The 27,098-nt window shown below is 37.1% G+C and overlaps 1 protein-coding gene across 3 annotated transcripts; it reads left to right on the top strand.

Annotated features, from left to right (window-relative positions):
* The first annotated feature begins 9 nt into the window (after positions 1-9).
* egflam (EGF-like, fibronectin type III and laminin G domains) lies at positions 10-25,795 on the top strand. Of its 3 annotated transcripts, XM_008418494.2 has the most exons (26): positions 10-601; positions 1,849-1,860; positions 6,531-6,640; positions 7,574-7,660; positions 8,870-8,896; positions 9,000-9,117; positions 9,218-9,353; positions 13,160-13,326; positions 14,411-14,523; positions 14,689-14,936; positions 15,101-15,288; positions 16,144-16,244; positions 16,326-16,426; positions 16,530-16,674; positions 17,701-17,890; positions 18,374-18,499; positions 18,834-19,077; positions 19,156-19,267; positions 19,760-19,876; positions 20,785-20,965; positions 21,444-21,467; positions 21,665-21,743; positions 21,817-21,960; positions 22,421-22,504; positions 22,591-22,694; positions 22,802-25,795. In XM_008418494.2, the coding sequence occupies exons 1-26, from the start codon at positions 496-498 to the stop codon at positions 22,951-22,953; spliced, it is 3,216 nt and encodes a 1,071-aa protein (XP_008416716.1). In that variant the 5' UTR covers positions 10-495; the 3' UTR covers positions 22,954-25,795. The 3 variants fall into 3 exon arrangements, with proteins under 3 accessions (XP_008416716.1, XP_008416719.1, XP_008416718.1); XM_008418497.2 differs by lacking the exon at positions 21,444-21,467 and having other exon boundaries at positions 22,802-23,898; XM_008418496.2 differs by lacking the exon at positions 1,849-1,860 and having other exon boundaries at positions 22,802-23,898.
* The last annotated feature ends 1,303 nt before the right edge of the window (positions 25,796-27,098 follow it).

The raw sequence follows: 27,098 nt of genomic DNA on the forward strand, positions 1-27,098 counted from the left end.
CATGCTCTCCATCTGTGTCCAGTGCGCGGATTAGACGCTTATTATCCTCTTAGCTCTAAATGGCCCCACGTTCCTTGCACTTGGTTGTGAGGCTCATCTGCTGTCTAAGAGGCGAATCGGAGCGTGGCACGACATCGATCATGCGTAAAAATGACCGTGGCCACCATTCATCGGTGTTTGTGAGGACGAATTGACGGCGGGATTGTCGTCCATCGTCTGTCAGAGCGCATCTCCGGGGCTCGGTCACTAGGCTACTCGTCCGTTCATGACCCACCCCACTGATCTTTTGCAGACTGTAATCTTATCAGTGTCAAAGCGTAGCTGCCCTTTCCCCCACGGACAGATCCCGTGCGTCTTTGGAGGGCGTTTGTCTCCAAATTTGGAAGAGAGACGAGCTTTCATTTGAGACAGCTTCCGCACCAGCTGAGCATCTACTTACCGATAAAGTTGCGCTTTTGGATGTGTCCTAAAATGTGGATTTGACCAAGTGAAATTATGGATCTTACATGTAAAGAGAAGCGTCTGCTATGCTTACTTTTCTTTGCTATCTGCTCTGCCAGCGTTTGCTTTGGTGCCAGAAGATCAAATGCGCGGAGATCTGGTGAGTTCAGCCTCCACAAACTAGTTGGACTGGAAACATGAAATATTATTCCAATGAGCATAACAATGAAATTAACTTGTAACATGGCAACGTGAGGATGATAGCGTACACTTTTTCTTTGTGTCACTGACTGTATTTTAAAAAGTTTTCACCTTTTATTCATGATATCACAGAAAACCAAAGGACCACTATTTAAAAAACAAACAAACACATAAATCAAAGCAATTTGTTAATTTTTAAATCTTTTTATGTGTATTCATATACAGCAAAAACACAACTTGGTACATTCTCTACTCAAAACAAAGCCCATTTCCTGCCACAGAACAAAACTGCATCTTTTAACATAATTAAGTACAATTATGACAATATCATTTTAATGTGTTTTTTTTTTTAAACTTATGTTCTTTTTCAGTCCAGTTTACTGAGAAGAAATTTAAATGCAACCATTTCTATGCAGACTGATGAACATTGTTTTTTTTCTGGTTTTGTGTTTCAGCTTTTTAATTTAAAATCGAAGAATAAAAGAAAGAATATAATTCACAAAAATGCTGGGGAAATGTGATGGAAAAAATGAAGTAGAGATTAGGAAATGTGTTTCATTTGCTTGCAATCAAGAATGGATTTCAGAGAAAGAAAAAGAATTTATCAACTGTAAAAACAAAAACAGCAACTAATCTTAGTTAAAACATGCAAAAACAAATGTTGCAGAATAATGATTTTTATCCAGAGGACACCACCTGATCTATCAAAGACAGTTCTTCAGAGGGAGCGTGTGTGCACACCATTATTCAGGAAAACAATGATTGTAATTTTAAGACGAGGAAGATAAAAAGGGTGAAGAGGTGAAATATTATTAGGGAATCAATCAGAAGCCCCGAGTTTAACCCAATCACCTCTTACTTGGTGAAGATCAGACTCAAAACAGAAAAAATAAATCCACAAAACAAACTGAGGGCTGTTTCAGTGAATTCCCTGGAGCAGCATCACATGTGGTTTTCACTGCAGGAACAAGCATGAATGTCGCCCCCCTCCCCAACTGTTGCTACGCTGCAGTTTCTCACTATTTATTAATTTTTTTCAAATTCCCTTGTTGAACAAAGCTAAAAGTTGGACACTAACTGCTAAAAGAAAAGAAGTCACAAGATGACTTGTGTACTAAACAATGACACATCTTCCTATCATCAGCACCAAGCAGTTTACTCAGTACGATGCCGTAAATAACAAATAAATGTATTTTTTTATTTCAGCCAACCTCTGGAGTTAAGTGATTTTTTTTCTCAACACCATGTCGTCTGATCTCTACATTGCTAGATTTATAGTGCTTATAGTTCAACTTCTCTTTTACTATTTTACAGAGTTTTTTGCAAGAAACAATATAAATGCTTTTAAAATACGTAGATAAGTTTTAGTTAAAGGTCAATGCTAAGCTTCCTTCTGTCCATTTTCTACACTACTGCATACATCTTAGCTGAAACCCTTAGATTCCTCTTCAGTCACACCCTCTTTGTATCCGTTTCTTCTTTGTTTCTTTGTCCCACTTCCTTTACTTTTCTTTCCATCACTTCCTCTTTCCCTCACTGTCATTCCCCCTGACCACTGACTTTTTTTCCACTCTCAGACCCCTCAGGCCGATGTGGGTTGACTTTTATGTCTGTCTGTCTGCACAGTGCCCGAGTCACATCTCTGACTGCCAAACATGCACAGGGCTGATGTAGCTCTGCATTTATGACTGCCAGTGACATTTGTACTTGTTTCTGTCTTGATGTCTCTCAGCGCTTGTTTTCATGGAGGGTAGAATGTCAGCAGGGCTCAGTGTCCACATGCATCACATCAGCCTTTGACAAAAAAAGCTGGTGGTTTTTCAGAAAGGGGTTAAAATTGAATGAAGCTCCCCCCCTGAGGTGGTCTTTCTTTTTAATTCCTTGACAGCTTCATTCCCCCGTTTGAATAGACAGTTAAATTATTGATGGAATAATTCAGAAGCTTCGCTTTTTTTTTTTTTTCTACTCTTATTGTTATGCATATCTAGCATTATGAAGTTGATAAGAGAACCATGCATTTTAATGAACCCTCCACGACCACTTCTCGCACTTGAACTTTTGTTTGGTGAAACACAATTAAAATTTAATCACGACAAAAACAGTTGCTATTGTTTAAAGCACAGCGTTTTGTTTTCATACCTTCAAACTCACCCCATTTTGTTCTTTAAAGGAAGACGGCTGCATGCAGCTCACTGATCATTTTCTTTTGGGGGACAAAAATCTGGGAAGTAAATCTTTTCGACGTAAATCTTAAGTTAGTGATATGGAAGCAAATTATTTATGCTGCAGCTTTGTTTTAAGTATAAGATTACTGTTGAACACTGTTGAGGCTGCTAGATTAATAATTGACAGAGGATCCAAGTTTTTCATTACCAAAATAACCTGCTCTTTGGTTACACCCTCATACCGAATACAATTCCTGTTCATGAATTCATTTTTATCAAACAATAACAATTAGATGTGATACAGAATCTAATCAGACATGAACAAAACATTTAGAAGATTTAGTTTTTGCTGACATTAGGATTTATGAATGTGAAAAATCCATCCATCCATCCATCCATCCATCCATCCATCCATCCATCCATCCATCCATCCATCCATCCATCCATCCATCCATCCATCCATCCATCCATCNATCCATCCATCCATCCATCCATCCATCCATCCATCCATCCATCCATCCAACCATCCATCCATCCATCCATCCATCCATCCAACCAACCATCCATCCATCCATCCATCCAACCATCCATCCATCCATCCATCCATCCATCCATGCATGCTCCGCTCCTGAAACAAAAAGAAAGCTCATTCTGGTTGAGCTTAAGTCTTTTTTTTCTTCTTGGGTTTATTCTGCCGTGTTTTGGACAAAGGTAGAATTTAGACATGTGACCTATAATTTATTTAACAATGGCAACTGATTTTCTGATTTACTCTGTTTCTTAGACATTATATTAAAAAAGAAACATAAAAGGAAATCTGATAAAATTGTAAAATATTTGAAATATGTATCACTTGTTCATAAATTTGGGGATTAATCATGACGACCAAATTAATTTTCTTGTATTTGCAATTTGAATTTAAATAAACAAATTTTTCGTATGCCAAATTAAAATGAAATTTCTATTGAAATAATTTTTAATTACTTCTGGTTAATTTGAGACTGAAAAACCTCAATTCTAGGCAATATTTAATCGGGGAAAAAACACTGACAATCTAGCCACAGATCAGGTTGACAGGATGAGAGGCCAGGAAAATATTCATTCAACTGCCTCTATCATGTTTGAAGTGGACAGTGGCCTCAAAGGATTTAGAAGGGCACTTGACAAACACAGACCAGCGGTGATTCTGAGATTATCTTCTTGATAAGACAAGAGGGCATGTCTGGAGCCTCGCAGAGCATTACTACGTGTAGCATGTGCTGATTAAAAAACAAAAACTATCTGTGAAGTTAAATCTAACATTACTCATTGAAGTTACCTAATCTTGACTGATTTGACCTTTCTTCCGTCTGTGTTTGGGGAAATAGAGATATACAAAGTTCACCTGATGGAAGTACCAATCCTTGTTAAATGAGTGACATGATAATATCTGGAGGTTATTTGTGATTCACATGTAACATATCTGTATTAAGCTGTTGTTTTTATCTACCGTGAAATTATTTTTATCTTTTAAAAGCTTTGAATGGGTCATCCATGCTTTTATTAACATCCCAAGAGACACATTGACTCTTTTATACATTGGCGTTAGTTAGTTCTGCCTTGCATGACTGCAGCTTGACCTCTGACCTGACAATAAAGCATGAACATGCTGTTCTTGCTTCTCTTCACTGGTTTACTCTTCGCTTTATAATTACCTTTAAAGTTTTATTATTGACCTATAAGGCACGGAAATTACTCGCTCCAGCCCTCTTGCATTCATATGTGCCCTCTGAGTCCCTTACATCTAATAATTGGTTGTTTTTCGCTGCTCCAAGGTTTATGCTGGTCCGCAGAGATAATCAGGTCTTTGGAGTTGGAGGTCCTAAATAAAGTACTCATTTACACTAACATCTAAAACATGTTAGTAGATGTCTTAAGTTACATCTCTGAACATATTTGGATGTGTCAGGCTGTGACTACTTGCACACATTTAAATAGATGATGCTTAACCTGTAGTTTCAGCTGGTCGGTGTTTCCTCAACTGGTTGGTTTTTTTCCAGTGATTATAAGCAGATGAGAAATCAAGCAAACGCTGTTTTGGTACAACTTTAGGTTTTAGAATAATGATTAACATGGTGCAGGTGATGTCCCTTTATGATTGCTGATAATGCATTAGTAGGTGACATCCAAGTCTTTCCATTCTAACAGCATTTGCAGTCTGCAACAGAAAATGACCAATTTAAAAAGATTCAGCTACGCAACTCTTGAGTTCTCAGCAATTTAAAAGGATGAAAAGCACCAAATCAATACCGTATTTTATTATATATTTTTTACCTCTGCTCTTGTTTGTAACTGTGCAGTTAGCAAGGGAAATAAATATGCTGGTTCGGGGGTGTTATATGGTGTAGAGGTAGAACGGAGGCCGTTGGCGCTCGACGCAGCTGTCCGGGGTTTCATTTCTGACCTCAGGATATTTGCTGCATGTCTTCCCCCTTCTCTCGCTGCCTGTTTCCTGTCTGCATACTGAAAAAGAAAGGCCACTAGTGCCTGGTGAGAGTCCAGTTCTTCAGGTCATCCCTCCAATCTTTCAAAGATAAAGCAACTAGCATGGCCATATTATCCAGCTTATTATGTGAAACTCAGTGCTCCCACATGTTCTTTAAATGTTAATTATGTGCTTAATCTTCCTACAAGCTTGAATGTTTGCTTATTAAAACCAATATGTTTTTTCCCAGCCAGTCTCTTGAGCTAAGGGATTTTTTTCTTACGGATATTAAGTTTACTCAAGAGCTGCAAATAAGACTACCAGAAAAAGAAAACATGTGAAGGAATAAAAACAGTAAACAACTGTGATTTTCTAAGATCAGCTTCTCACTGATAATCACCCTAATAATCTGTCAAAAATCAATCTAAATTATTAATTATTTTCTATCAATTAAACAGTCTCGGTTGCATAAAAAGAGGAATGATTTATTTATTGTTTTGTTTCTCATGAATCAAATGTATCTTGGACGAATCAAATTTAATTTAACTTCAGTTAAAGGGACAGTATTATGTAAAATATACCTTTTTCAGTTACATCATGTTATAATGTTATTCCCTCCTCAAGCAGCCTTTGATTCTCTCAAAGGCTGCTTCACCAGAATCAAAACAACCTGGAGCTGATTCTTTTAGTTTTATTAGATGATAATGCAATACCATCGTCTGTTTCAAGACCTTTATTCTTATGATCTGATGTAAAAATGAGTTAAAACCTTAAACATAAACTTTTATATGAATATCCTCTTTTACCTCAGCTTCATGAAACTCATCCTCCATCTTTATAGCTAATTATTATTCCCAATTTGTGAAAAGTCAAAATAATTTTTCAGGCAGATAATCTAACTCTAAAAGAAAAGATTTCTTTAGGTTTTACAAAGGCCAAATTAAAAAAAAATTGTATCAGCTTAAAATCATTAAAGGTTGTGGTTCTTATGCGATTCTATTTTTTGATAAACATTTTCAAGCCACCTTTATAAATGTATAAAGAGGAGAATATTGTTAAGCTTGTGTTTCAAGCAGTTTAGCTTTCATTTATAGAAATAATTCCATTAGAAATCCATTTGAAAACACATAAATAAATAAAATAAAATGTGTCCTCAACAGTTCTTGAAAGCCTTGTCCTGGTAACTCTTGCACTCTCCCCGGCTGTATCTTGTTGTTTTCCTCGCTGATTATATCCATGTTTATATTTGTACAAACCAGATCGTCTGAGTCCTCCACTAGACATCCAGCTGGAGACTCTCAATTGCAGCGCCTTCAGTGTGCGATGGAAAATGCCCCGCAGACATGTCAGCACGATCACTGGATACAAGGTAAGTGCAAACGGATTCTGCGAAACTTTATTAATTGTCCACATTTCAAATACTTAATGAGTGCAGTGATCATTTAGAAATTATTTCTGACTGTTTTTATCTATCTGCCATTCTTTGGTGGTCTCAGTTTGAAAGTCCTTCTACTAAGTAGAGCATCTTCAAAAAAACATATGAAAACAGCAGAAACACCTTTCGAAATCTCACAAAGGTTTTTGAGATGGAAAATAAATCAAATTTCCACTGTTTTTTTTCCTGAGTGCCTGCTCATTTCTTCCTGCATGGTTGACACACTCTTCACTTCGCTCTAAAGTGCCCATAAAACCATGTGTCCAGGAAGATGGCCATGAGGAAAAAGGACAAGTTATTTTTATCTCCCATGTGTTTGAATGGAACCCTTTCATTGCCAAATGTATATGGTTAATCTTTAGGTGCAATATTGCTCTGGAAGGTGAGGTCAAATAAAATACATACTACATAAACATACATGCATAAGTGGGATTATCTTTTTTAAACCTACGTGGTGCATATTGTGTACAATAGTTAGAAAGAGAATGTAAACTGTGCATCCAGTGTGGTTGCATAGTTTCTTTGCTTTCTATGATGCACCGTTTCAACGCTGGCCATGTGTTTGAGCCTTACATAACACACCAGAAGTTTCTTTCTTCCTTCCTTGAATCAACCATTAAGAAATTGTGGATAAGTGTAACTGTGGGGGCTCGGTCTTGGGCCATATGTCTGCACTAAGAGGATTAGTCAGGACACTGGCTTCCCAAGAACTTACAGAGACGCAAGTGTGTTGCTTTGGGAGTTCAATAAAAAAGTCCTGTTTCTTTTTATTACATTCTTCTGGTTAGCCATAGATAAATTGTTGCTGTTCTGTCCTAATACTGCAAAAACTAAATAATAGTTTATATCTGTATGTGTACTTCTCAGGTCTTTTACACAGAGATGAAGAATGGCCGCCCAATTAGTACGACATCCATCATGGAGGTTCCGCTAAGTTTGGACATGCTAACCACTGTGAGTATACACATGGAGCTATTTGTTATCTGGCATTAAAAAGCTGGAGTTTAGCACCTAGAGGCTAAATCCTATTCAGCTCTTTCCCCCCTGGTCTTTACCCAACCCCTACAATTTGAAAGTTTAAGCTTTACAACATGTTTAAAGACAGAGAGCAAAGTTGGACAGAAAGGGAAGACAAATAAATGCAGATTTTTTGCATTGGAATAAACAAATAAATATTTGCATGCAATTAAGTAGGTATTTTCAATATTAATTGAAACAAGCATAAATATGGCAGTTTTGATGTAGTAGTCGAAAAGGACATGCAAAAACGGGTTGTATCTCTTAAATGATTTCATATTTTGTGAAGTTGCAGCTACAAACGTCAGAGTTATTATATGTGATAGACAAAACCACAGTGGTGCACGACTGCGAAGGGAAAGGAAAACGATGCATGGCTTTAAAAAAGGTTTGGAAGGAGAAATCAAAAAGTGTGCTGTGCATCTGGGCCAAAGTATAAAGCAATATGTCAATCTTTGAACATCTCACAGAGCACTGTCAAATCCATTTAAGGAAAGCTTAAATAGTGTGAAATGACTGCAAACCTATCAGGACATAGCTGATGTCTTAAACTGATGAGACTGGCAAGGAAGGAATTAAACATAGAAGGATTTAATAAGTTCATGACAACCTCCAGATATCCACGATTCAGTAGGTAAAATCAGATGAGAGGAAAACTTTTAGTTTTGCTCTTCACAAGTCTTATAAAGACCGGATGACACACTTTCTGCTATACACCATCTCTGTAATGAAATACTGTCAGTCTAGTGTTAAATACAAGGCAGTGGTTCTAAATATATAATCCTGAAAGAAAACCTTTTAGAGTAGAAAAAACTTGAGACTGGGGCAAAGGTTCATCTTTTAGCAGAACAACAACAACTCAAAACAAACATCCAAGCCTGGAAGTGGTTTAGGTCCAAGCATATGTATAAAATACAGTCACATACACACCTAAGCAATAGGCATAACCTATTAAAAGAATTAGAAATCACATTATAGTTGTTATCTTTTGACAATGATAAGTTAAATATGACTTTTAATATTGTTTTTTTGGTCAAACCTTTAGAAACCACTGAGCAGTACATCTTTATTTTAGTGTTATATTTTAGTCTTCTTAAAGTTACAGTACGTTCTAATATCATTTAATAAATCTGTGTTTTCCAACAGGGGCAATTTGATGGACAAGCCAGCTTTGTAAGTAAAATTAAGCCCATTTGTTTGTCTCCCCCAACTTTAATCCGCTTTCACTGTCTTTCAATAATTTATCTGATAATTCTTTTGTGAATGTGCTCTGTAGGATGTAAACATTGGCAACCTAAAGATGAACTCCAAGTACAGAGTCAGTGTTGGAGCGTACGGTTGGGCCGGGGAGGGTCGGCCCAGCATGCCCAGAGACATCAGTACTGCTTCACATGGTAAGAATATGTGAGTGGAAGAAATTGGTATTTTAATAGTTCCCAGTGGAGTTGTCTGGATCATGAACAAACTAAATTTAATTTGCTTTTCTGCCTATAGAGATGTGCATGCCTCCGTCACCTCCTACTCAGCCAATCGTCATGGCTGTATCGGACACAGAGTTGGCTTTATCATGGCAGGAAGGAGAGAGTCAAGGAAGCTCCCCTGTTCTTCACTTTCTGGTGGCTTACATCAGGTCAGTCTTGACTCATTCAACATTTGCAAACTGGGGAAAATGCAGTTGATAAAAATTTCAGACACATTAAAGACATTTTTGCACGCAGACAAGGAGAAGTCACCTTTCTCAGTATGAACACTTTCCTCTATGTATGGATGAAAGACAGAGGAAGCCTAATAGAAATAAAAACATTACTATGTGAACATTTTTTCTGGCCGTGGATTTTACAGAAACGTGGAGGGGGGGAAAAAATTCTTTATTTTCTCATTTTATAAGCAGCCCTGTCTCTGGATAAAAGTGGCCTGTTCAAAGAGCTGCCTTGTAAAAACCTGCTCCTTGAACCGCACATTGCGTTTATTGAATTCATTACGACATTTTGCTTTCTTGCACAAGAATTTGTAAAAAGTTTCAAAACACGACATGACTGACAGGTTTATATTCAAACCCTGTTTTGCATCAATATGCTGCTCAAGAAGTTTCTAATTGCATATTCCAATAATTGTCTTAATCTATGCCTTAATAAAAAAAAAGTTGCTCTTCATCATGCAGAGAGTTGCATCAATCCAGGAACACAGACTCCAGAATACAAATAAAAAACATTGAAAACAGAACAATACAGCATTAATCTCAGTTTGTATAGTGTTTATGATTTAAATACCGCTCCAAACTGTGTGGAAACGTTTAGCTGGAATGGAATTTAAATTAATTGCAAGAATCCTGACTTTCTTTGAGGGAGAAGAGCTCTCTAGTTGGTTTCTGTAAAGGAAAAACAACCGAAAATGGATAAAGACAGTTTTAATATTAGAGAACAATCCTCATGAGATGGCGTGCCTTCTCCAATCAGCAATTCTCTACCATAACATCACTCTGAATGCAAAGTTCAAGTGATTACGTTTAGCATGTACTTAAGCTAATGACAGCACTTCTATCATTAGCTCCTCTATAGCCAGTTAATGTGGCAAAAAAAAAAAAAAAAGCTATTGGTCATCATTTGGTTCTCTTCTTCTGTCAGCATTCATATTATCACCATGAGTTCCTTCTTCATCTCATAAACCTCACAAATGTTGTTTTCCCCTAGCTCCCACTGCACACACAATAAGGCTGTGAGTGTGCAGGCTGTCCTTCAGCCCACTGCTTTGTAAATAATCTGTTGTGGTGGAGTGAGATCTATCAGAGCAATGACTCACCACATAGATGTCTGACATTGTCGTTGGACGTCCAAAAGCCTCCCTTTTTGGCTCAAACAACCAGAAAGTCTTTGCTAGACGACAAGTGTTTTCGGTTGTTCATGTTGTACGTTTTGTTACTTAGTCTTATTGTAGGTAAACGAGGCTTGCAGGGCCCTCTGCTTTATGAGTCTAGTAATGTAAAGCTAAGACCGCTAATCACGTCTTAGCCCTTTATCCACTGTAAGATTCTTTTAATCCAAGTCTTGGACAAGACGTGAATAAGTGCATTTTACAAAATGACCTTTGTTACAGGGCAACTGGAAAGTATTCATAGCACTTAATTTTTTCTTTTCCCATTTTAAGTTAAAGTCTCATTGCAAATTGTATTAAATTAATGTCTTTCCTCAAAATTCTACACACAAATATCCCATTATGACGACGTGGGGGGAAAAAGTGTTCTGCAAATTTATTAAAAATAGAAAACCAAGAAATCGCACTTATGTCAATCAGCTTTTGACAAAAGGTTGACAAAACTGAGCAGTTTCCACTGATCATCTTAGACGTGTTTCTACAGCTTTAACTTAGTTCCCCTGTAGGAAATAAAGTGGATTGGACTTCATTTGGAAAGACACGCACGGTTCCACTGTTTACATCAGGTCAGAGGTCACCAAGCATGGAATCACAGGAATTGTCTATAAACCTCAGATTCAAGATTGTCTTGAGGTACAGATCTGAGAGAGGATCCAAAAATATTTCTGCTGCTGTGAAGGTCCCACAGAAATGAGGAACCAGCAGGACTCTTCGTAGAGCTGGCCGGCCATCTAACCTGGAGGAAGGCGCTGTGTTTTTATGTCCAAAGTGACGAAATTGTACCAAGCCGGACCACTGCAACCGATATTTAACTACCCAAGAACTGTTAGACCTAAGAGGCCAGTAGTGAGATGGTTTGGACAAAAATAATGATGAAAGAATTGGACAAAAATGTCAAAATTTGTACAGAAGCATAAAGATAAAATCCTAAATAACCTATTTAGACAATTTATCAGCAAACAAAGGTCATTTGGGGTTGAATTTTACTAGGGCTGCCAGTAAAAATGTAAATCAGATTTCTTGGTTTTCTATTTTCTGTAAATTTACAAAACACTCAAAACCTCAAAATCCCCCGCATTGTCAAAATGGGGTATTTGTTTGTAGAATTTTGAAGAAATTGATTAAAACAATTTGGAAGAAACATAACAAAAGGTGGACAAAGTAAAGCACTGTAAATACTTTCTGGATGTACTTTAAAATCTAACTGCAGTTATCTTTATTGTGCAGATACATGAGACACAAACAAACATCTGGTTGAAAGTGGGATTCAATTTTTAAAATTGATTTGTTCAAACTTGAATCCAAAGCATAACAGAGGAAGGGAAAAGAGTACGAGAAATTTTATGGGTGGTCCCTTAAAGTGTCAAACATATTTAATGGTGCATCCTTGTAAACATTGGAAGCAATTTTTTAAACTAGTTCTAACTGTGTATTAATGGCTGGGTATCTGACATGTTCATCAAACGCATAACTCTGAATATACAGCTCTCTTTTGTATGCATCTCTGCTGGTCTGTTCAGTGTAACCACTTGTGTTTTGACACAAGAGTCAGTGGGAACATGAGAAAGAACAAATTTCTTTTTCATTCTGTTAGCATACACAGACGCGCACGCGCGCACACACACACACGCGCACGCATACACTACAAAGAGGCTCCTATGTCTAGACTGTCTGCAGAGACGCTGGGGTCACAAATGAGTAACTTGGGTCTCTTTGATGATAGCCCAACCCGTATGTGAACAATGTATTTTAAAACAATGTGCTTTTGGTAAAATATCACAGGTAAAAAATGGGCTGTGAAGGTTTTAAACATGCTGTAAACCTGCAGTGCTGATGTTTGCAATGGACCTTATGGCTTTTGATTGTGTGACTGCAGAGAAACAAAGAGAGAAAAAGAGACAGTCTTTCACTGTGACAGTCAGACATGAATGTGTGTCTCTGTCTGGGTTTGCATGAGCTGGTATTCACTCAGAAGGGCCGTCTCAGATGCAAATCCTTCTCTACGTCTCCCAGCTGAAAAGACGCCTTAAGTGTTTTGCTATGGCTGAAGATGAAGAAACAATGAAACGCTATTTATTTAATCATGCAGGTAATTTCCTGCAATTTTTGTCACCATGAAGAATTGGATTAAAACAATGCCGGCTCTGAGGTCAATTTAATTTTAATAGTGAAATAAAAATGAACTATATTAAATACTGTTTTTCTGAATAATATTTTTAGTCAGACAACAAATAAAAACAAAAAAACAATGATTTCTATTTTTATTTTCTTTTGAATCAAATCTTTTCATAAACAAGAAGACAGTAGAATAGAAATCAATTTTATTGTCTCAAAGAGGGCAAAATCAGGTGTACCAGAATGAAAATGAGAAAAACTGCAAATAAAATATAGAGCAGTGCAGTCCACAGAATAAAAACTTAAATTATAATATAAAATGTTTTGGAAATTGAAAAATCAAATGCACAAATTAATGGAAAAGTAAAATATAAATACAAATACAGTGCTGTATGTTTTTTTATTCATTTCTCTCTTATTTCTATGTAAAGTTCTTTATTTTTGTCCTAGGCCAGAAATGGACACAGAGTGGACTTATATTCGGGAGCCCATTGAGACCAGTTCCATGGTTTTAAAAGGGCTGCTACCAGAAACCGAATACCAGTTTGTTGTCAGAGCCGTCAACATACACGGTGTAAGCCCACCCAGCCACATCAACAACCCGGTGCGAACCCTCGGTGAGTCCAGGTGTCCATCTCACAGTCACTTTAGTAGCTGTAATACTTCATTCTCTATTAGCTTCTACATCCATATGCTTTAACAACATTTTGAACATCCTCCTGTCACTTCCTGTCGTCTTCTTCATCTTTTCTGTCAGTAGTAACCAGTTGTTGATCACATGTGATGTGGAAAAGTGTACTGTGGCTTCAGAAGGTAACTGAAGCTTTTATAACTCACTACTCTGCAAATGGTTGGCAGCTAAGCTGAGCTAACTGTTGTCGAAAACTCATGTCTAAATCGAGTGCATAAAAGATTGCAATAAAGATGAAAGCTACATAAAACCGGTCAAAATGAGCCATTCAGAGCGTCAAAGACAAACACACTGACTCAAACTAAGCAATACAGAAGCATTGTTTCTCAGCAGGGGATGAAAGCGGGTTATGGCCTTGTCTCATCAGACAGGATTAAGTGCGTGATGCCGGACCCCTTCACTGTTGTTCACGTTAATAGAAATGTGAACACACGCACACAGTAGACCGCTGCTGGAGGCTGGGACTGAGTGACTGACTTTTCTTGGTGCTCTTTATGTGAAGTTGTCTGTTTTAGCCAGAAAAACAGTGCAAGAGTGTAAACAGGGTAATACAATAACTTAACTGCTGCACGACTGTGCGTCTCACTTGCTTTTTCATGTTTTAATGTAATTTGACCAATTAGCAACTCAATCTTCACATCCATTCCTCTTTAAATGCTGGTTGTGTCTAAATCAGCCTTTGTATTTAATGAATAAAAGACTTTTCCATTAAAATGTACACTATACTTAATTAGTGTGCACACTGAAAGCTGAAAGGATAAATTCACAAAACACTGATAATTAAGATAAATGAAGAATTTGAGCAGCGTGGGGACAGTGGGGTATTCTAAGCTGTTTCTTTTGAAGTGCTGAGTGTCGGAAGAAAAACTTTAACACCGGTTGTGGTAATTGCCTTAAGAAAAGTAAATGTACATGCCTCTTGGTTTCTCTCTTTTGCTTTATGTTTCTATTGTTTGTATTTTAAATATAATGCTCTCGTCATTATTTCCTATGCCTCATCTTTGTGACAGGTTCACTAGAAATGGGCAGTGGGGATGTAGGACGCTATAACACTGATTCCAGGTATAAAGATGAAGATGGATTTGACATTGATGATTCAGATTATGATGTCTTTATCGAAGAGGTAGGTGTTACATATTAGTAATCCAAATCCAATAAATTTTTTTATCATCTTTTTAAAATCCAAAATAAGTCCCAAGAAAGCACAGTTCATTTGAAAATACTGAAAAGTTGGAGAAAGTTGGAGCAAAGTTTGACATGTTATATTTTTAACCTGTCTATTCCCCAGTTGAAGCCATTCCCGGGTATCGGTGAGAACAACGGAAAGTCCCAACTCCGTTCACATTCTGGTCCGCCATCGGGACGAAATGTCGTTTATCGCATGAACGGCAAAGTTCCTCCGAATGTCACCGATCAACCAGTCGATGTGACCCCCTCGTCCATATTCTCAGACTTCACAGATCTGGTTTTTACAGTCCCTTCAGAGCGTAGCAGTACTACCGACACCCCCACTACCGCTCCACCCACCACTACCAGGTAAATGGCTCCATATAAAGTGCATTACTTGAAGCCTGTATTGGAAACGACAACAGGGAAACATTTTTGCCACATAGGCTGTTACTGGAGAAATACCTTAATAATTGGAAATAAAGCTACTTTTTTATGCTTTGTCTTCTTTCTCATATTTGAATTGACATCAGCCCACCTTCGGCCACCACTACTTCCATCCGTACCATCTCGCCCTGGCAGGGTGAGATACCTCGTGTCTACGACCTGACTTGTGGTGATACTGTGTGTCCGCCTGACAGCGTCTGCCTCACTGATTACGAGAGCGGAGGTTCACGCTGTCACTGTAACCTGGGGCATAGAGGAGATTCTTGCTCTGAGGGTAAGAAACTGAAAGACATAATACCTGCTTTGCTACATTTTACTGACTATATGAGAAAGGAACCTTTACTTCTTGGAGAAAGAACACACATAGACATATTGAAGCAACATTTCAAGACATAAGACAGAAAGGTAACACTTTATTTGAAGGGGTGTGCATAAGACTGACATGACACTGTCATAAACATGACATAACACCTGTCATGAACATGAACGAGTCCTTATGAATGTGTATGAATGTTGTCATGAAGTGTCATTTGGTAAATAATGACACTTTTAATGAAAAGTTGTTCTAAAAGTTGCATTAAAAGTCCATTAAAAGTGCCAACTTTGCATGATTTTGTAAATTCTGATAATTTAATGCAAAGTTGGCATTTTTAATGAACTTTCAATGCAACTTTTAGGGCAACTTTGCATCAAAAGTGTCATTATTTACCGAATGACACTTCATGACAACTGTCATAAACATTCATAAAGACTTCTTTATGTTCATGACAGATGTCACGTCATGGTTATGACAGTGTAACGTCAGTCTTATGCACACCCCTTCAAATAAAGTGTTACAGACAGAAATTTAAATCATAAAAGGATCTTCCAAACTGGCAATGGTCTTAATTATGCCATCAAATTGATTACAAAGTGGCTTAAAGACAACAAAGTCAACACACAGTGTATTCAAATATCTAAGTTTAACTCTATATGTCTTCATTTTATACCTAAATATGTAAAATAAGATTTAAAAGTACCAGTGGTGAGCTCTTGCTACGCCATCTTGCCATATGATTATAATCATTTTGAGTTGTTTTTCTTCCATCTTCCATCCATTTTTACAAATTTTATCATCGTTCTTCTTCAGCTGTGACAGTGAACTTTCCCAGGTTCTATGGCTACTCTCACATGACCTTTGAACCCCTGAAAAATTCATACCAGACCTTTCAAATCACATTAGAGTTTAAGGTAAGACATTTGACTTTTTTCATAGCTTTACTTTCTCTCAGTCAAGAAATGTGTTTGAAACATGTTATTTCTTTTCTACAGGCCGACTCCAAGGACGGCTTGTTGCTTTACTGTGGAGAGAATGAACATGGCCGCGGAGATTTTATGTCTTTAGCTTTGGTTCAAGGCAAGCTTCACTACAGGTAAGGAGTCACACTTTGCATCACTTTGCATCACTCTGATCTTCCTGATCACTCATGGGAACAATAATAAATAATGTGTATAATTTATAATTTGTCTCTTCAGGTTCAACTGTGGCACCGGAGCTGCCCAGATAATCAGCGAGAGTCCTGTTGTTCTCGGACAGTGGCACATCGTCACTATATTCAGAGACGGCATGAGCGGTTGGCTCCGTATGGACAATGACAACCCCATATCTGGACGCTCACTGGTAACCAAAGCACTTAAATGTTAAACATCAGAAATGATATTGCAGTGTCTTGCAAAAGCATCCATACCGTTTGACAGTTTTTCAAGTACAAACGACCTCAACGTGTATTATTGGTATTTTATGTGATGGACCAATATAAATAATTGTGAAGTAGCTTTTACAGCTTTTTAAAAAAACATTTAAAATAAGATATCTATTTGTTGTCTCTCCACATTTGACCTCAAAACAGCTTTCTCTAGATGAAATCTTAGATCTTAATGGCACAATCTATGTAAGTAAATGTATAATAAATTACAACTACCATCCACGCTTGGTCATTGGGGTATTGGTTTTCTGTTACCAGTGTATGACAGAGCAATAAAGAGACCCGGTGGACAGATAACAAAACCCAGGGAAATGTAGAGACAGTTTAACCTGCCACTCGTGTCTGTGAATGTGAGAGGAACAAGAAACATAGAGGAGAACTTGCAAACTCCTTGTAGAAAGGATTTGACGAGGACCTTCTTGATGCAGAGAAATAGCGCTAATGATGTTTCAGTTACATTTATGTTTGGACTTTGACTGGGCCATTCTAACATGTAGATGTGTTTGATTTCAATCATTCCATTTTAACTCTGGCCGTATATGTTAGGTCTTTGTCCTGCCGGAAGCAAATTGTTGCACACTCTTTTATTCATTAAATACACATGCATGCCAGAGCTGTTAGATTTTAATTTGTAAATTTTTTTGAAAATCATGCCCTCTTTTCCAAACTTGGTGTTTGTCTTTCATCTAAAATATCAATACTTGTCTGAATATACATGGTCAGAAAAGGTTCAAAATATTGTACGTTTGTGAGGCAATGTACGTCAGTGTGTTACTGGCAGAAACACACCAATGAAGCATATTTTTGCCATCAGATGTAAAAGCAACATATTAGTCATTTATTGCTAGAAAAATATTAGATGATGTGCCTTCAGAATTAATGTGTCTTTACTGTTACAGAGGACAAGGCACATTTTGTTGTTTTCAATCTTGTTCCTTCAGGGTCAATACACTAAGATTACTTTTCGCTCGCCGCTGTATGTGGGTGGATCTCCTAGTGCTTACTGGCTGGTCAGGGCGACAGGCACAAATCGTGGCTTTGTGGGCTGCATTCAGAGCCTGACCATCAACAACAAGGCTACCGACATTAGGCCATGGCCACTGGGCAAAGCTCTCAGCGGAGCTGATATAGGTGAGGGATGGATGGTTTTCATGTGTTTTCTCTGTGTGCATCATATACAACTTTTCTTTTTTTCCAGTAGCTGAGCAGAAATCTGATAATAAACAGTGACTTCATATAGAAAAATACTAAAACAAAGGTTTTGTTTAAAAACGAATGGCATCATCATCATTAAATATTAACAAGGTTCATTAGAGCAAAAAAAGCACATTTTTGCTTCAAGATGGGAAAAAATATTGTTTTACAGCTCAAAGCTGAGAATAAACAATGAACTACATAGATTTGATCACTTAGTTATATTTTATATATATATTCTTTGCAAGTTTTTATGTATGTAATAACCACTATTCAAATAAAACGTAAAATATAGCAGATCAGAAAATATGTTAAAAATGTATTCTTGTATTTTCAGTATAGAGCACTCACTGAAATAGAAAAACTAGATTTTTTTCCCAAGTTAAATGTGCAGATGAACTTTTTGCTCTTATCTGCAAGGTGAGTGCAGCGACAGAGTGTGTGACATGGTTAGCTGCGCCAACGGTGGAGTCTGCTTTGCAAACCGTGCTGACGGCTACATCTGCCTCTGTCCTCTCGGCTTCAAGGGAGCCCTGTGTGAAGAGAGTGAGTTAACAACATTGCCCTTTCCATAAAGAATACGCAGGTATTATTTACGCTGATAACTTTTAACCACTTTCATTTTTGTGGTAATTGCTCTACATTTTAGAGGCAATCGAGGAGAATTGCCTCTCTTCAATTCACTAGAAGATTATTACTTCTACAGTGATTGTAAAGCGATTGATTGCATGTTAGAGGAGCTTTGCCACAATTCAATTTTCCACATTTTTGCTTTCCCCACCTAAATTCTTCCTGCCGTTCACTTTTCACATATCCTAACGCTTACTCATGTTCATCGCTAATCTTCTTCTTTTCACAAGTTCTTTGTTCAATCCTTCAGGTTTCTCTCTGTCCTCACCCCTCTTCAATGAAACTGTGTTTTCATACGCTGTCATCCGGTGGCCTCAGACCTCCCAGAGTTACCTCTCTTTCATGGAGTTTGAGGTGACATTCTGGCCATCGGCGCCCAGCGGGGTGCTGCTGTACAGTGACGATGCAGGAAGCAGAGACTTCCTTGCCATAAACTTGGTGGACAGATACTTGGAGTTCAGATTTGACTGTGGCTCTGGAGAGGCTGTTATAAGGTAAAACACTGATCACCTCTGATCACCTCCTCTGCCACCTGCTGCTACTGATTTCTGACTAAGTAATTTGTGGTGCAGGAGTGAAGAGCAGATCAATCTGGACTCCTGGCATGAGCTGAGAGTATCTCGAACTGCTAAAAGTGGGATCCTGCAAGTGGACAACCAAAAACCGATGGAGGGAATTGCTGAGGTGTTTCTCAAACTTGTCATTCAAGCAGCTTTATTAACTTAAACGTGTAACAGAGTCAAAACAACATGATTTCCGTCTTCAAATGCATGACTCTTATTGACACTTTTACTCACTACTGACAGTCATCAATAGTTTCTTGGTTGAACTAAAGTAAAGGGAAAAACATATTCTCAATTCCATGGTTGTTTAATTTAATTATGTAATTTCAAGCTAAATTTAACTGCACAATTTACATGTTTCACAAAACTAGAGACTTTTAGAGTTATTTTGAAAAACAAATGCAAGTTACATGCATTATATATAAAAATGACTGGGTAATGGTAAAACTATAATGCTCCTCTTTATTATCTAATTTTCTGCTCGTTCACCATCCATCCATCCATCCATCCATCCATCCATCCATCCATCCATCCATCCATCCATCCATCCATCCATCCATCCATCCATCCTAATCCCAAAAATAATCTAATATCTCTTATATTTCCTTTTCAGGGAGCTTTCACTCAGATCAACTGTAGTTCGCCTCTCTATCTCGGTGGGGTGCCAGACTATGAAAAGACCAAGAGGACAGCAGGTGTAATGAAGCCCTTTACTGGGATCATTCAGAAGGTGAGTGCATCTGTTCAGTAGCTAATATCAGCAGGTAAGAGTAAACGTGAGATATTAGAAAACTTTTTTATATGGAAGCATTCGGGTCATTGCATCCTATCTGCATAAAATGACTTACCTAGATTTCTCCAATATAATTAACATTTTTCTAACTTAGCAACCTTACCATTACACAGAAGTGGAAATTGTAAAAATCGTGAGGCAGCAAAGCTTCCAAGGAAGAACTGCTAATTGAATTACTCCACATTTGGAAGCAGAAACTTCACACGAAATTGGAGAAAGAGCAAGAATTGCGGAGGAAGAGCAACACAATGACACGTCTGACTAAAAGCTGAACTTGGGGCAACAAAATCCAACAAGTGTGAATAGATCTGTTTTTAAGAGTAATACATGAGAGGGGGAATATATAACAAAAGATAGGATCCAAATTGATAAGCTGTCTGTGAGACCATCCGGTACATAACATCAGGGTAGAAGATACAGACAGGGTGGACATTTGTTTACGTAACAAACATCTAAATATGAATAAGACACTATAAATATATAATAAACCAGAAGATAAAATATAGGATTATGGGATTATTACTAATGTGTGGAAGAAACTGTGTAGTAAAGTTAAACAATGTATGTTTTATAAAACATAGATGACTGAATTGACTAACAAATAATAAAGGAATCAGTGATGGGATCTTTTTGGCATTTTTGCAATACTTAATGTTATAAGCCTGGGTGCACAGTCAGAGGTTCAGTTCCTAGTTACAACTGTACAACGTAATTACATCTGTGATGTTTCTGGTCTCTGCAAAAATTGTTTCATTTTCACATGTTCTAAACTTTTCTTAAAATCTTGTGCATGTTTTCTTTTTTATTTTCCTTTTGCTGTTTTCTTTTTTCTTTTACTTCCCCAGCTGATTCTCAATGACCGCACCATGCCAATCACAGCCGGCTCTGCTGGCGGTGTAAATATCGCAAACTCAGCACATCCATGTGTAGAAAATCCCTGTGCCAACGGAGGGACCTGCAGGCCAAAGTGGGATGACTATGAGTGTGACTGCCCTCTAGGGTATGATGGGAGGCACTGCCAGAAAGGTCAGCAGGAGGAAAGAAAAATGCATAATCCATGAACGAGCTGCTTCCTTTCCACTGTGGTTGCTTGGATGTTTTTAGTCCATAAACACAGTCATGAATAGTTAAAAGCCCGCGAGACAAGGCACACACTTTCTCAAACAACATCCGGTCTTCTGAAATGTTAACAGGAGAGGAAGATTATACTTGTTTGACTTGCGGTAAGAACATCAGATTTTAAATATTAATCACATCACTGAAAGAAATTACATTCTCAAAGTTGGTAAATATTAAATGTAATGCACAAAATGAAGCAAAAAGCGGAAAAAGTCAGTATTCAAATTCATAAAAAGGACTTTTTAAAAGGACTAAAGCTTTTATAGTTTTCTCATGTGCAAGATTAATGATATTTAGACTTAGAAGGAATTAAGCAAAAATATTGGAAACTAATTTTCTTAAATGTGTCTGTGCCTTCTTTGTTTTTAATGCTTTCATTGAGCAGAGTGTGGGAATTACTGTTTGAACAGTAAGTCGTTTTCTGCAAATTCAAAAAGCACGCAGCATATTACTACATTTTTAATATAGAAATTTGCTCCCTTTAATAATCCCCATTGTAGACAGACAGTATTTTAGACCGTATTTTCTCATCTAGTTTAGCTTGTTGCACGCAGATACTGCCACCTTGTGTTCATATGCAGTTATTACATTCCCCTCTCTACGCAGCTGTAACTGAAGCCATAGAAATACCCCAGTTCATTGGCAGAAGCTATCTGACCTATGACAACAGAGATATCCTGAAAAGGTCGGTATTAATATAAATTTAAACACCTATTTAAAAAGTATTACATCTTCTCAGTTTTATTTTCTTATTTCAGGGTGTCTGGGTCCAGGACAAACCTTTTCATGCATTTTAAGAGCACAGCAAAGGATGGTTTATTACTCTGGCGAGGAGACAGTCCAATGAGACCCAACAGTGACTTTATTTCCATGGGGCTTCAGGATGGGGCTCTGATCTTCAGGTATCCCCATACCTGAGAATTTAATTGATTTTGTTAATATTAACCAATTATATGTGTTTTGTTTATATGGTAGAATCCTAATTTACAGACAGAGGAGATTGAACACTTGGAATTTATTTACTAATTAAGAGACATCTGAAGTTAGAACTGGTTGCACAACTATTAATGTTGGGGCATCAGAGTTAAAAAGACTAAAAAACAAGTTTTTAAATCAATGTGTCATGTTCCTTGTAATTCATAATTATTCACTTTTGTTGGTCTATTGTACTGAAATGCCCACTGAAATAAGTTGTCTGTAAATTAGCCAAATGTGGAGAAATTTAGGATGTATCTTGTGAAAGGCAGATTACATCATAAGAGAAAAGTTTGATCCCTATCAAACAGAAATGATAGGAAGCAAAACTGATAACAATTCAAACGAGTTGTTCAGCTATTAAATCACTACACATTTCTGTCGTAGCTATAACTTGGGCAGCGGGATGGCTAACATTGTTGTCAACGGGACGTTTAGTGATGGAAAGTGGCACAGAGTCAAGGCTGTCAGGTGAGCTCTAAGAGAAACTGATTGCAGCTGTTGTTCACAAAGATGTAAGCTTTTGCTTGAATGTAGGTTTTTTTTCTCTCTTTCAGGGACGGCCAATCAGGGAAGCTGACGGTCGATGATTACGGAGCGAAGACAGGCAGGTCACCTGGCAAGATGAGGCAACTCAATATAAATGGACCCTTGTATGTTGGTAGGTGGTTTATGTCCTGTCAGCATCACTTACTGTGTTTTTCATAGCTTCCCTTTCTCTTGTTTGCTATATATATATATATATATATATTTTTTTTTAAACCATAGGTGGCATGAAAGAGATTGCCCTTCACACAAACAGGCAGTACCTGGGAGGACTGGTGGGCTGCGTGTCCCATTTTACACTTTCCACTGACTTTCACTTAGCTTTGGTGGAGGACGCAGCTGACGGCAAGAACATTAACACCTGCTCCAACTAGAGGATTTTTTTTCACATAAGGGGAGAGTTTCAACACACTTTTCAGCTGGATTTGTCACCATGAATTTCACTTTTCAGAACCACAGCAGTAAAAACTAAAGTGTTTTTTAATTGTTAATATTTTTAAATGCATCATATGGTGTGTACCGAAGTCACTCTGGCAAGAAATGTTGTCACACGAATGTTTTTATGATCTCGCTGACTTGCAGAGTAATAAAGTTTGCTGTACTTTTTTTTTTTTTTATATTCCGGTTTAAGCAAGCTTTGATCCGAGGTTGCAGGAAGAACTGACTACAGAGGCACAAGTGCTCCATCTGAATCCACTTCACAGCCATGGATCTTGGTCTTTGCAAAAACTAAATAGAGGACAAAAAACTTTTTTTATGGGACAATTCCAACCATATCTGTACTCTTTTTCTTTTTACTGTAACCCCGTCTTTGATTGCTAAAAGCACCAAAGGAACTTTATTCACCATGAACTTGAGCAGCCAGTGGAGATGACCTTCGTTCCAGATAATTTTGGTTTTTACTCTTCAGGATGTTTGTGTCTTTCGTGTGATGTTTTTTTTTGTTGTTTTGTTTGACATGTTTTGTCATTAGTTGGATGCATTTTGAAAAGTATTTGTGATATTAGTATATTCAAAGTGTTTAGTTTTAAAGGGTAAAGGGTTCATTTGCCTGTAGCAGTTTTATGTCCTTGTCCAACTTACTTATCCCTCAGTTTTATCTTTTAGTTTCGGTCACATGACATTCTGATCTTGACACGGGGTGAATTTTGGTTAAAAGAGAGACAGGATTGCTGTCATCTGACACAAACCTCATTAAATGCCAGCATTTACATTCCTTTCATGTCTATCACATGCTCACCAGTAAACAAATATGTTTTCTTGTTGTCATCTGTACAGGTTCTGAATATTTTTTTACCCTGTAAAATAACATTAAGTTTTAAAAATATGTCTTAAGCCTCCTTTTACTTTGCATGTTGCATTTGGCTGCAAACAAAATGATTTCCCCAGTCAATTTACCTGAATAATCCACAATCTCTAAAAAAAAAACTCAGGTCAACAATCAGATCACTTGTTTAAAGCAAATGTTGCTTTTAACAAACTTTTCTCCATCAGATTTCTTGATTGTAATTTGCATTGATAGTTATGAAGACAGATTTTTTAAATTGGAAAATTAATGGAAATTAATAACATCAAAAAAAGTTATTTTGTACTTTATTTAAGGTTCATTTCAATTAATTTGTAGTGAATCAGGGGAAACAGTAGTTGCTATTATATCACTCTGTCATTTTGAGTGAATTAGAGAACAGAACAAGTAAACAGATTGTCATCACTGCTTTGAATTAAAATGGCTTCAGGCAAGGTTATTACTCCTACTAAAGTTTCACCCAAATCAACATGCTCTGGCGTCATGAGAGCCAGAAATGAAGCCGTTTCTTTCCAAGAAAAACTTCTTGGACAGAGAGACATTATACAGGAAATACCAGGCTTGGGCTCCAGAGGACTTGGGTAACGATATTTCTATGTTAATCTTTTTAAACACCATGTCACAAGGCAAAATTAAAAAGTAGTCCAGTGATCAAAGCAGGCATTTTGAACAAACTAGAACTTAACCCAACAGAGAACCTGTGAGTAATAATTTGTCCAGCAAATCTAAATTATGAGATTAATCTAGAAAAGGGAGAGTGAGAAAGAAAAAGCAAATTGTGAAGATCGGCAAGCGATGATAAATCCAGAAAGATTTATCATCGTTAGATGGTGTGACTCTTAGATCAGTCACACCAAGAGGCTGATCTATGAGCAAATTGTAAAAGAGGATAGGTCAATGTTAAAAATAGTTAGACTTTAAACAAACTGGATGTATTTCTTAAGCTCTTTAGGTTTTGACTGTGTACTGAAATCAGGGCCTGATTTTTGTCTCCAGACAAAGAAAAAGCATGTTTATGCCTCCTGTCATACCCTTTGACCCTTTCAAACTCACTGCATCTTTAAAGACAGTTACTGTGATACACATGACAAATACAAAACACCACATTTGTTGAATTTCACAGACTACAAATTAAAGCTTAATTTAAGAGTAACTTCTATGCAATCAACGTTAGAAATAATATTCAAATTTCCCTTTCATATTTGATTTTAAACAATCTTGAGATTCACAGTGAGGTGGAAAGAAACACATAAATATTTGAAACAGTTTATTTGAATCAAAGATGGATTTTGCTCCAAAATTGTATTGTGAATTGTTCAGAAACAGAATCCAGTTCTTGACAGACAAGTGACCTCCCAACAGAGGTTATCATTATATCAAACTATGTCAATATTGTTTTTTTCAACAGGGCATTTCAGTCACAAAAAAGCTAGAAACATTTGACATTTCAGTTCCTCCTTTCGGAGCAATTGAAATAGTTGTTTTGTGACAACCTTGAGGCTAAAACATGTTTTTGTTGTGATCTGAAATTAGGATTTCTTGATGTACATAAGATAATAGTTAACCTACATTTTGCCTACATTTCTGATTGCTGAAACTAATGAACCAAATGGTTCATGACCTTCTGTTCATACCAGGTTGGTTGATTAGATGATGTTTTCAATTTATCTTCTTTGATCAAAGTGTTCCTGCTTTCAGAGTAATATTTTACATGTCACATCACTCTTAAAACTCTGTAAAGATGTGGCACAAACCGTTGGACTGGGAGCCAAATGTAGCACTTTAATTTAGATTGAGCTATTTAGTCATATTGAGGTCATCCTCATCTTATGACAGTTTAAGGTTGTAGTTCACCATTGCAGGATTTGTTCAGATCTGCCAAAATCAATAATAAAGAGCGAAAAGCAATATGTTAAGATTTGATTTAATTGACACATGTGCGTGTTCCCATTTCATTAATGCCGTTATTAAAACTGTTACGTAACCCCAAATCCATGTGATCACACTGGACATCCGTATTGACTCTAACACCACAGCAATTCATTTAATCAGGAACATTATGAGATCATGCTGGTCTAATAAAAACCCTAATGAATTTTACTTAAAATTGAAACCAGAAAAGTAAGCTTCTTTCTCTTTCATTAAGAATCTCAAAACTGCGTTTTTTTTGGTCTGCTGGGATTAGAAAATAATATTTATATTTGATATGTGCCATAAAAATCAGAGAGACAATAACTTTGATTCAGGTCAAATGTTTACTTAAACTAAGATGATATGCTATTAAGCCATTAGGGAAAGCCCATATGATGATTTAATTGGTTTGAAGGTTCTTGATAGTTTTTTCATCACATCTGAGTTGCTGTATTTTTCGGACTATAAGCCGCTTCTTTTTTTCCACACTTGTAGCCCGGTGCGGCTTTTCTGTGGATTTTTCTTCAACCACCAGGGGGCGCTTTAGCAGGAAGTGAATCATTGGAAGTCAAAATTGGAAATCAAAGAAGAAAGTGGTAATTTTTATTTAGAACAAGTACATGCTAGCTGCAGGCACGACAGAGGAATGTTGTCAAATTCATACCTCCTCATCATGGAAACAACACAAAGAAGTTCATATGATGCTGCTTTTAAGTTGAGGGTTATCGATCTGGCAGTACAGGAGGGAAATAGAGCCGCTGAACGTAAGCTCAGTGTGAACGAATCCATGGTTCGAGGTCCGTGTCCTCCCAGCAGCCTCTGCTGCGTCCTTGTGGAAAACAGAGCGGCGGAGAGACCAGCAGCTTATAGCCCGGTGTGGCTTTTATTTGTAGTTTCCAGGTTTTTTTTTTTTTTTTTTTTACTTTGTAGATGCGGTTTATAGAAAGGTGTGCTCTATAGTCCAGAAAATACGGTTAATAGAGGGACGCCTGGCTGTTTCCTTTTTGAAAAATTAAGCTAAAAAAGCTAGCCATTTTTTTTTAAGTTCTGAAAATTTTTTCATATCTAATACATAATCACACGATCATGACTGCATGAAAATTAATTAGTCTTCACTACAGCAATAATCTTTTAATCAACTGAAACAAAACATATTCTCTTAATGTAAGAATGAGACAGCAAAAAATAGACAAAAACACTTCTTGATTTTGAAAACAAATGGTTTTATGATACATTTTGATACACCCATTAATCTATCCAAGATAAATATTTAGAAATTATACAACATGAAGCATGGGATGA

This window comes from Poecilia reticulata, linkage group LG9 (assembly GCF_000633615.1).
Source record: "Poecilia reticulata strain Guanapo linkage group LG9, Guppy_female_1.0+MT, whole genome shotgun sequence".
Classification (NCBI taxonomy): Eukaryota; Metazoa; Chordata; class Actinopteri; order Cyprinodontiformes; family Poeciliidae; genus Poecilia; species Poecilia reticulata.